This window comes from Nanorana parkeri, unplaced genomic scaffold (genome assembly GCF_000935625.1).
Source record: "Nanorana parkeri isolate BGI_ZX_2015 unplaced genomic scaffold, ASM93562v1 scaffold1115, whole genome shotgun sequence".
NCBI classification, from domain to species: Eukaryota; Metazoa; Chordata; class Amphibia; order Anura; family Dicroglossidae; genus Nanorana; species Nanorana parkeri.
The window spans coordinates 377,559-389,509 of NW_017307383.1; the positions used below are offsets into that span (position 1 = coordinate 377,559).

Here is an 11,951-nt window from a genome sequence, read left to right on the forward strand (position 1 = left end):
TTTTTTTTTTTTTCTATTTCAGGCTATCTGAGCCATCTCTCATAGGCTGTCCTGGAAGATTCCTGCTGTCATTTTATATATATATTTTTTTATTGGGTTTCCCCACTCATTTCCAATCTATTGATTACTTCTGCAACTAGTTGCGTTAGTTTGAGCTAACATTTTATAGGCTTTTTGAACTTGTTCTTTGGAAGCATCACCTTTCATCTTTCTCTTCTCTTATTTGTAACATTCTGATTCTTTTACTAGAGGAATATAGATTGTTCACTTTGCAAAGTGAGCAGGCTTTATTCTTACTTTTATTCTAGGGCTGCGGAAGTTAATGATCGTTATTTTTTTTGATCGATCAAAATTATTTTGATCGGAACTCACCTCTCTGCCACCTTCCGGGTCTTCCGTCGGAGATCCGGTGACGTCAGGGACTTCTCCCCCCTTCCCCGAGTGGCTCTGTCGGCTAACGAAGGGAAGGGGGGAGGAGTCCGGTGATGTTGTCCGTGATGGGTAACAAAGGGAAGGAGGAAGGAGTCCGGTGACGTCTATGTCCGTGACGTCACCGTACTCCTCCCCCTTCCCTTCGTTACCTGAACGGAATCACTTGGGCCGGTGAAAATTTTTTTTAAATCGATTAATCGAACAGGAACATTTTAATCATTACCAGCCCTACTTTTATTCGTACTAACTTACGGTAGTTGTATCCTTTGTAATTATGTCACATAAAAATTACTGTCCTGTTTTCTGTCTTCTCCCTGTGTAATACTGCCTTTTTCAGCCTGGGTTACTTGCTAATTCATAAGCTTGCCAATTCTTTGCTGCTTAAATCATTTCTCTGTGTACATGTTCCCACAGTCTGGGGACTGATGTTTGCACAGCTGCTACAGGTTTTGGTGCTTCCCACATCCTTTAATTGGTTTTGATTTTCTTTCTCTAGCCAAGGTGCTGAGGCACTATTTTAAAAAGCTTCATGAGTGAGGTATCAAGGTTAAAATATAATATCTTTTCAGCTTAACTAAACTAATATATTACAATGTTGCTCTCAGAATCTTTATCAAGTGCTGTAGCAAATAGTGTAAAACTATGTTCCCAATAGCAGAGTTGACTTACTCACATTTTATTGCTCACTGCTCATTGTGGTTAACAGGTCTGGTGACCTTTTGTGTGATTTTTCTCCCAACTTTGATTTGCGTTAACCATCATTTCAGAACAATTATCTGGCATTTTGGGCCCGTTCACACAATATGCTATTCTTTCCAGTGTAGCCCGAACGCAGAACCAGGCAATTTGCCTTGACACGGGTGGCCACAGTTCACACCACCATGCAATGCAGTGAGACGGGGTATAACCGCATTGCACCGCGTTGTGCCCATAGCACTTGATGAAATGTCACTTGTGATATTTCAATCAAGTTCTAAAAAAGAAAAGGGATGTGGCTCGATTGAGTGCAGCTGCTGGTGTGAACAAACCTTTACTGGTATTTGATTACTGGTGAATCTATCACCCACTAAGTGAATCTGTCAGTGTGATCGAGCACTAGTGCCAGAAGTAGCTTGACCCACATAAGAGAAAATCTGCTTTGCATTAGATGGTTTTAGTGAAGGGTTGTTAATGCTGCTATCATTAATGCTGGTCACTTTCATATTTTTTTTTCTTCCGTTTTCTCTGATGCTAGTTCCTATTCTACTCTTATGTTCTTAGTTTCAGCTTTGTACTTTTCCTTAATTGTAATCCAGTTTTTCTCTGAAACAGAAAAGGCAAAATATAAGCAAATTGAGCTTCAGTTTAGTATCGCTTTAAACTCAGCAGTTATATCTTAAAAATGCAATGAAGTACCCCATTAACAAAGATGTAGCTTATTATTGCTTACCTAAGCTGGAGATTCTCAAATGGTCTCTGAATTGGTGCTGACACTGTCCTTTTGGAAGGTGGCTAGTTTGTTCCCCATGGTCCCTGTATGTTGTAAAGTAGCCATCACCCAATGCGTGATGGACTACTATCTCATGTTTAGTTTACTAATTTGTATTGACATTGTACTCCATCGCGGGAGCGAGCTTGGAGTAATGGCTACTTTACAACGCACACAGGGACCATGGGGAACAAAAGTACCCAGAAGGAAGGACAGTGTCGGCACCAATTCAGTATTTGAGGATTTACAGCTAAACGATGCACAGATAAGATACATTTTTGTAAATAAGGTACTTGAATACATTTTTAAGATTTAACTCCTGAGTTTAGTGTCACTTTTTAAATGTCATTTGTGTGGTGTCTTAAAGACTTAGTAAATTGCAACCTTTTTTATTTCTTGTGCTTTTAGGTCTCTTTCAGAAGCCATGTCAGTTGAAAAAATTGCAGCCATCAAAGCCAAAATTATGGCAAAAAGAAAAACGACAATCAAAACTGATTTGGATGATGACATTACAGCATTAAAACAGAGAAGTTTTGTAGATGCCGAAGTGGATGTTACAAGGGACATTGTCAGCAGGGAAAGAGTATGGAGAACAAGAACAACCATTTTACAGAGTACAGGAAAAGTGGGTTTAACTGCCACGTACATTCCGTAACCTATTACATGCCTAATTAGCCAGCATATCAGGAATGTACTTGCCATAAACGTTTTACATTTTCAGAAAAAACATATCTGCAAATATGTCAACCATTTTGTTAGTTATGAGTGCCATATAAAGTTAAGAGAATCGGCTATATAGTGGCTTTACAAAAATGAAGATTAGCTATCTTATAGATAACATCTAGTAATGTTAATTGTGCCTTCACAGTACCTTTTTAAATATCCTTTTGCCCGAAATTCCTCATAAAAAAAAAAATAGTAGTGAACATCCTGTGCCTAGGCATTCTGGTTCCTTGAGCCTCATAACTATATTACAGCAGTGTCAGGTCAGCTAGGGCTCTGTGCATCTGAATACAAGGTTCATGAGAATTGTCGATCTACTGTGCTACTCTTGCCCTTCCTGCAAAACTGCAGTATTAGAGATCTCTCTCTCCGCTTCATTTATTCTGTGGATTAGGGATTTGTGCTACTTGAATATTCCCCCACCCAGTTATCAGATCACAAGTCTTCAGGGGGCAGCTCTGGTATAAGGAAGCAGAAGCAAATGGCTTTATCAAGATTGTTGTTTCCACACGTAGTGTGGGACTTTCTAGGGCACAGCTTCTAGAATTCAGGCCCTCTTACACCAGTAGGTAAGTCAGTGAAGTTAACATAAATTTTATTGACAATAGAGCACAACTACTTGACTCTTTTAATGGTTCGAAAAAATGGTTTGAAGCTTGATTCCCATCGAACTGTCCAAGCAAAATTCTGAAGAGTACTGAACGCTTGCAATCTTTTATATTTTTTTATTCCAGTGATTGCGTGTAACTGTAGCAATTATTACATTTCACAGACATTACATTAGTGCGTGTTAAGGCTAGTGATGGAGATGGTGACCCATTCTGTTAAATCAAATTGCATCTTTTATAAACTTGTAAATATATGCGTTTTTATCACAACACTTTCCCGAAAATGCAACTACACTTTTCACAGTTAATTTATTTTTCAAATTTCTTTAAAGAAATGAGGTAGTAGTTCTAAGTTATCAATGTAGTGGGCTATTGGTCTGTTAAAATTTCTGGTGACCAGGATATCCTACCCAGCCACTAACATCAATCCTGGGGGGTTGCCATCTTCAAGATATTTTGCTGGCTGACCCTATGAAGTCTCTTCTAAAGCTGACACCATTGAATATTAAATGTGGTCTGTTTTGGGCTAGAAAATGTCACTACTCACCACCTGTGCTGTGGGGTCTCCCCACCAGCTTTATGTTGTGGTGTCTGCTTTGCTCCTTCATGACCTGCGGATCATATGTTGAGCTATTGGAGTTGTCTCCTCAAAAACTAGGATGACTGGTCCACAACCATGGCCACACTTTTCCTTTTCTAGTTTATTCGGTCATGGAAAGTAATTTACTGACTTGACCACACCAGTTAGTTAACCGCTACAGTGCTGGTCTGGAACAGGAAGGTCCCCTAGAGTAGGGGTAGGCAACCTTGGCACTCCAGTTATGCTAAAACAAATCCCATGCCTATGACTTTCAGTTTTGCAATGATTAGTGGGACTTGTAGTTCCACAGCAGCTGGAGCGCTGAGGTTGCCTATCCCTGACTGAGTTTACTTTTTTAGTTTTTTTTTTCTTCACAGGCTGCAGCTTGGTTTAAAGAATAATTCTAGGTATAATTATTCAGACCCCTTGCAGGTGGGCTACCCATGCACTGCAAGGCTTAAATGCTTGGGATGAAATCTAGGGATGAAAATTTAAGAAGTTATATTCACATGAACCTTGCATCTGGCTGGCTGTAAGACTGCCTGCCCAGTAGTCAGATACCAAACCAACTCTTTTACATCCTAATTGGTCAGCCACCGATAGGACAAACCAATGCAGTTTCAGCACTCTTATTCCACCTCTTTCAAGTACCAAGTTGGGCATAGACCGCAAAAACAAACCTGACTGGTTTTAACATGCCCTATTCCATCGAAAATGTTTGACACACTTTTAACTGATCTGCTCTAATTGTTCTGAAAGCTTTTTCCTTTTTTCCTTTCTCAGAATTTTGCCAAAAATATATTTGCAATTCTTCAGAATGTGAAAGCAAGAGAGGAGGGGCGTGCACCTGAGCAAAGACCTGTTCAGACTACAGCACCCACTGTAAGTTGTGCAGAATAAACCTTTTTGTTTCTAATTGTATAGGTCATCCTTTGTCATACTCTCCTTGTGGTAGAAGTTTTCTCTGCGGAATGCAGCTAAAGATGTCTATTATTTAGCATATGGAAACCGATTCCTCCTCAGAGCCAATATATTTTTGTGATCATTTGCAGAGATTTTTGTTCTGAACATTCATGTCTGTTTGCTTATATTACAGGACCCCACATTGAGAACTAAACAACCGGCTCCACAAATATACAATAGGTACGATCAGGAACGGTTCAAAGGAAAAGAAGGTACGTTCTGCAAGTTCTGACTTGAAAAAAATATTTTCTTGGTCATACAATAGTATGGTAATTGGATTTGGGGGCATGGTTGCATTGAAATGAACACCCCCGATCTGTCACCCACAGCTTTGGAGTGACCTATCCAAATAGGGGTAGAATTTGATTGAACATGCTTTGCAACTTGTGGTGGTTTGGGTTGATTTGGTGTACTTTACATTCATCTGTTTGGTGGGAATGAGGAGCTTATTAAAACTGTGATTTGGTAGATTGCTGTGTATGATTTCTGTGTTTTTTTTTTTTTTTCTAAATTGAAATTTGATGAAACGGTGACACTGCTGGAAGATTTCCCATCTTCCTGTTCCGTTGACAACCTAAAATCTGGGTTGACAAACCGAGAGGGTGTATCTCCCTAATGGCAACACAAACGGCAGTAAAAACCTGATGGTGTTCCAATCCCTCTCCACTCCACTCTATTTAATATTAAAAAAAGTTTTGCCTTCAGTTGCACTTTGATTAGTCTTGTTTAATTGGCGAGCTCCTATTTACACTGAATCTGAACTTCTAATAATTCAATGTCAGCAGCTTGCATTCCTCCAGAATAAATATTTGACTTGACCAGTGCTCTACTAAAGTGGCGATATTTTCCTCCTTATTTAAGAAGTGCATTTATTCTATATCTATATACTCTGTACTCTATATACTTATAAGTTCTATACTCTATTCATAAGTTTGATTTGCACTGCTTGTGTATAGTAAAGTTCTCGCAGATACAATTACATTAGCCTTCCTTTTACTGTTTGGCTGCAGTTTTGTTTTTTCTATTGCGTGACCTCAGTCATTGTATCCAGGCATACGTTTCTGTACACAAGCATAGCAAATCAATTAGTTTCATAGCTGCTGTCTGTGATTTACTAGAGAGCAGTTATATTGGGGCATGATAAAGAGCTGTAAACAGTCTCTCTGCATAGTTGGGAAGGGGGTGGTGTTGGTCACAATAATTGATTGAACAGCAGGGAAACTTTTTTTTTTGGGCCCGTCAATGTCCTTTTCTCAAAGAGCACTTCTCAGATCTGTCCGAAAAAGTGAGGGGATATTTTACCTTTTACATTTATCACTGGGATATGAGGTAAGGGATTTTTTGTTCCAATGGGGTAACCTTTCCCTGTAGTCTGAAATGTGATTATTTCTTCTCCTTTTTGGGATTTTAAAGCCTCGGATTATCTTAACTTTCCCCATCATATCCAATACAAATGTTTGTCTGGCATCTCATTTGTGTGTATATTATTGTGTGTGTGTGTACATTGGCACGTGAAGTCTCATGAAGAAGATGAGCTTTTAACATTGTTTTTTTCTGTATATACCCATGCTAATTGTTTAACTCCAATTTAGAGACGGAAGGATTCAAAATCGACACTATGGGAACATACCACGGCATGACTTTGAAATCTGTGACTGTAAGTTTGAAAATGTATTTTATCTATTCTGCTAAATTTTGCATTACGTTGTTTTTGTGGTGGGTTTTTGGTTACATTTTTTTGCCATGAATTATTTGCTTAACTGCCTCATAGCCGGTCATTGTAATGAAACAGCTGGTCGGGGGCACCTGTCATTCTGAGAGGCATTGTAAAATATCTATTGTTTCAGCACGCATATGCACACCAGGCGCCCTCACAATACCTGTGATTATGTTATTAGACCCTGCACTGCATGGGTTAAATGCTTGATTTTGTCCAGGGAAGAAATACTCTACTGAACCTTGCAGCTGTCAGGTCTCTGTCGCCCCCGCACCCCCTCCGAAAATTTGTGTCAAGTGTTTTTCTTTAGGAACCAATCGGAGTGTCTCTATCTTGGCTCACCGCAATCACAGTAGTAAACCTTTCATGTTCATTTTTATCTGAGTACAATTTGAGAGCTGACCTTGTAACCTAGCAAAGATTTACCCTTCTGTGGGCTCGTTGTGGTTCTTATTGTAGAGCTCCATTATGAATTTCATTAGTGATTTAACATGTGAACTTTGCACTTTGTATTGCCTAGCAAGTTTTGTGATGAGCAGAAGTATTAGGTGCTGAGTATTGTGACCAGTCATATTTTGAGGGTCAGTAATTGTAAAACTCCATTTTGACAAACATCTTTTTTCCTTCCGATTATAAGGCATATCAAATAAAAATGCCAAACACCACCAAAATGACCCTTTTCGGAAAATGAATAGCCCAAGGTGATCTTACTTTTGCATGCTGGTATGGAGGTGGCAGGCTAACAGAATATCATTAAAGAATCCTAGGCAAGACTTTTTATATTATAATTAAAATTTTCACTTACTGACACAACTCTCACTTTTTTCCCCCCGTTATAGTAATGTCCACATAGCGCGTTCCCTAAGACTGCTTTTATTTATATTTTCAGATTACAAACTTTTTCAGTTTTAAGGCCCTGTATACAACCTGGGTGGTTTGGTCGTGTGGATTTTTCCGTGCTGAACCACCTACAAGAACAATCCCGTACATTTCTATGGGGACCATTCATGCAAGCGCGTGGCTACGCACTTCTGAGCTGACTGCCGCCCAAAATGCTCCCCGAGTTACTTTCGTCACGCTGATCAGCGCGTTTTCCATATAGATTTCAATGGAAATCTGCTGATCAGCGTGTTTTTTTAAAATTGCGCTTCAGCACTGAAGCACGATTTAAAAACGCTCTTGCAAAAATCACGTGGAAACCGCCCTAAAACGCTTCCGCCCTGGTGTGAATGGGGCCTAAAAGTGTTCTACGCATTCCCACGGCTCTTCCATTCCCCTTTAGGCTTCTGACCGTGATCTTCGAGAAGTGCACGCTGTGTCTGTCCATGTGCACCACTGTCCTTGAATACATGTCCCATAATGCAGTGTGCGCAGTGCTCCTATGAACGATAACGCGCCTTCTAAAGCTCATAGTGGGCAGAGGCTAGATGGGGGGGCGGGGTTGAGGGAGAAGCCTGAGCAGACAAATGAAGATGTGAGGGTGCTTCATGCGTCCCCATGTCTTGTAGTTCTGGTCAGGAGCATGCACAAAGGCTGGCTACTTTTCAGCACCCATAGAGACCATGGAGAAGAAAAGCAGCCACCCTCTGGCAGGAAGTTGTGGGAGAGTAAAAATCGTTTTTTGAAGCGTTTACAGATGAAGAAAAAATCTAAAGCACTTTTATATTCATTGCTTATATAATAGAAGGTAATTTTAATTTCACATATCATGCAAAAAAAAAACCTAACAAATGTAAGAACTTCAATTAAGCCCTAGGGTCTTTGGTGTTAGTTGAATGCCAGGGTGATGGGTTTTATCCTAAATTGGGTAAAATTCAATCCTGCTGCTGCCTTAGCAATATTTTAGGTCAGGTCAAGTTACTAAAAAACTTTATCCATGTTAATGAATTGTTTTTCTTTTTGTTTTATTTTACTGCTTGTAGAATAATCCATTAATGGTGTGGCAAATGTGTCCATCATTGAAGCTCAAGTTAGTCATATCTTCTAAATATCTGGACAGCAGTCTAAATAACACTATAGAGATAGGCACTGCTAGAAACACATCTGTAAAAAGTAAACTTACTAAAATCTTAACCAAATAAATCTCATTGGGAAGCTGAAAACGAGTGATCCCATTGGAAATGTCAAAGAATGTGTGTTGCCCTGATTAGAATAACCATCAGGAAGGCAGGTTAGTGTAATCTGACATTTTATCTCTGTAATTCTTTTGGCAGATATTTATTTTTATTTTTTTTCTGTTTTAGAGGGGTGTCACCTTATTGAATGCTTCAACCACTCTCTGATCATGGCCCTTGCCCCGACACCGGGCCTGTTCACAAAAATTCTGGTTAGTCTCAGAGATATTAGTCATTGAATACCTGGGCAGTCTGTCTTGGATTCACATGTGGACCTTTTTAAAGTGACCCTAAACTCAGCAGTTAAAGCAAGTACAAAAATTCTATTAAAAAAATTAGGTGTTTCATATAAATATTTAAGCCTGATCCAGGGGTGTGGAATTCGTATCGCCCGACGCCCGGGACATGTAGTTCCGGGCAAGTTGTTTTTAGCCCTGCACTATTTTAGCCACTATTTAGCAGGGCTGGGTTTTTTTTCCTTAGATGAGCGGGGGGGCGTGGAGCGCTGAGAACGAGGGGCGTGGACGGCCAGGGGGCGGGGACGCAGCGCTGAGAACTGGGGATGGAGCGGAGGGCGTGGAGCAGTGACAAAGCCAGACGGTGGAGTTGTGACAGGCTCTATCACCTCCCTCAGCCTCTGTACCCGGCGGCCGCTGCTCGTTCCTATCACAGGAGTTCTAGCAACAGTGCTGTGCTGTAACTCCTGTGTTGGAGGTGACAGGGTCAATAAAGAGTACCTGTCACCTCCAAATGCTATCACACAGGATTATTATTCCCTGTGTGATAGCAATACAGTTACGTTTTAAAAAAAAATAAAGTAAAAAGTAATGTAACTAAATAAAAAGGCGATTAAGGAAAAATAATAAAACAAATGAAAATTTTAAAAATGAAAACCAGCCCCGCTGTCCCCATCTGCATGCGACTAAACGCGCAGTGTTTTCAACTGCAATCGTGTGCAACCGCTCGGGCAGGGCGGTATTGCAGCAAGTAAAACGCGCAATCTGCCTGGCATGACTGGGGTGTCATTAGAAAATAATGGCACTGCCAGCACGATCGGCAGGGGTGTGCGATCCGTGACTGCCCGGCCATCGTGCATGAAACCGAGCGGATGGCTGGGTGGTTACGGAATCGCACACAATCGCCGATCGTGCTGTCAGTGCCATTATTTTCTAATGGCACCCCAGTCGTGCCAGACAGATTGCGCGTTTTCCCTGCTGCAATACCGCCTGGGCAATCCCACATGATCACGGTTGAAAACACTGCGCGGTGCATGTCGTGAAAATAGGTACATCTACCTTTTTTCAGCGATTGCCACGCAGATGTAACCCCATACATGCGGATGCAACCGCTGTATGCCACCGCACACGATCGCAAGTCTGCACCAACCCTAAAGGGTAAATTCACTTTCCCAAGTAATTTGGGAAAATTGAATTACCCGCACAAATCTCCCTCCCACTATACTTACCTTTCGGCGAACGGCCCTTCCCGTCCACCAGTACGGGTGTACTATCTGTGCCTGTTCCATGTATTCTGAATTTCGCTTGCAAATTGCAAGCACTCGTTGGTCAACGCAGTCACCTGACGGCACTGACCAATGAGAAGTGCTAAATACGGTTTTGGTTCAAATTTATTTTTTTTCGTATCAGGACAAGTAGATTGTCATGAGGGACAAGTAGATTCGGCCCCCGCTTTAGTCCTTGGACAAGTAGTTTTTTCTAAAATTTCCACACCCCTGCTGATCTAAAAGTTTTCTATTCCACATGCAGTGCAGGAGCACAGTTAGAGGGTGGCAGCAGTGCCTGTAAGTTCTGTTCTCCTATGCTCAGCTATTACAGTTTGCGCAATCACCGTCCTTGTGATTGGTTTAGGACCTTGTTCCCGTACTTGACCACTGTAGTGACTGCACTCTGCAATGAGCCACCATCTTGTTTGTGACATCCGCAGAACCTTGCAGCATTTTGGCAGCTATTTCAACAAAGGATGAAGTCGTAATTACCAGGTTCTTAGAGTTTATTTAATGATCATGTCAGTATGCGATCATAAGATTTTTAATGTGAAAAACTGGGGAGAATTGAACATTTATAATTTTGACCTCCTAATATTATTTTTTCTTTAATACATCTTTTGATTGAGACTTGTTTTAGAATGTTTGGTTCATACAAATGTCTCTGAAGTAGCAGTGTATTTTGTAGCGTGCTGGCCACTATTTGGTATGTCACTGGGTTTGTAGCTTTTCTAGATATGTTCGCTTTAAATATCTGAACCTCTTAAAAAAAAAAAAAAATCTTAATCACATCCTTGTCTTCACGTTCCAGGGGACAGATGTTGCAGAGTTTTTTTTTTTCTATGTTGCAGACAAGGGCATTGATGCCATAGGCTTAATACAGGCTCATCTATTCTAGTTGTTGCAGTCTGTTTTCTTGCTGAAGCTACATGAGTCACTAGTTCAGAACAAGTATGGAGATCAGCATTCCTGACTTTGACTTGATGCAGTTATTCAGATCTGGAAATCAAAGTAAAGTACTGAAACCAGCAGATAGGCAGAATAGCCAGGTAACGGCTGTTTCCAGATGAGGTCCGCAAGGGCGGCTTTCTTGTTTCTTTTAGAAAAGCTTATCTTTAAGGATGGCTTTAAGGTAGTATTTACTTGTAATTGGTTTTGCTAAATGCAATACAATTCACTTTGGCATATAGCAGGTTGAGGTTGTGCTGCTTAAGTTTACGCTGTATTCTGTTTTTCAGGCTACATTTTGTATTTGACGACTTGGCTATTGAAATGGTGCAAATCACTACACTTTGAGCTATTTCCCCCATTTCAAATCCCATCAATCTTTTTATCAGTTGTCATTCTACTGTATGAGAACAGAAACTGAATAGTGCTACAGGTCCCCACCCCTCTGCTCTTCTTAACATAGAGGTGGTTCTGTAGTTTTCATATAACAGGCAACAATGTATCTTGTAAATTACTGATCTCTGTCTGCTTTTATTTTATAAGATTTCCGACAAGATGAACAGGTTTTTTTTGCACTTATCAAATAGTTATGAAATGCTTTCAGTAGTATATTTAGCTTATCTGAAGGGCCCAAATAATGAAGTTTGTTGGTAAGCTATACACACTTATAGAATTTACCACAGAAATCGACTTTTGAGGCAAAATTATATAATCTCTTCATTTTCCTTCATTATTCTATTCCACTTTAGTCACTGGAGTGCATACATTTAAAGCAAACCTGTGCTTTGTCCACACAGGGCATCGTGTGCTTTGTAGTTGGCTGGGCATTGCCACATGGAGAACGTAGGCAGTCCTCTATGTAAGCTCTTAACTCTAGAGCTTAGACAGGGCTGC

At 40.5% G+C, this 11,951-nt stretch overlaps 1 protein-coding gene across 1 annotated transcript in view; it reads left to right on the forward strand.

The window, feature by feature from the left end:
* The window catches only part of CDC73 (cell division cycle 73), a 95,281-nt gene that overhangs the window by 27,964 nt on the left and 55,366 nt on the right, over window positions 1-11,951 (forward strand). Inside the window, exons 7-10 of the mRNA XM_018567918.1 lie at window positions 2,309-2,525; window positions 4,595-4,693; window positions 4,908-4,986; window positions 6,367-6,431. Of these exons, the coding sequence (XP_018423420.1) occupies window positions 2,309-2,525; window positions 4,595-4,693; window positions 4,908-4,986; window positions 6,367-6,431 (460 nt within the window). The remainder of the gene's footprint in view (window positions 1-2,308; window positions 2,526-4,594; window positions 4,694-4,907; window positions 4,987-6,366; window positions 6,432-11,951) is intronic.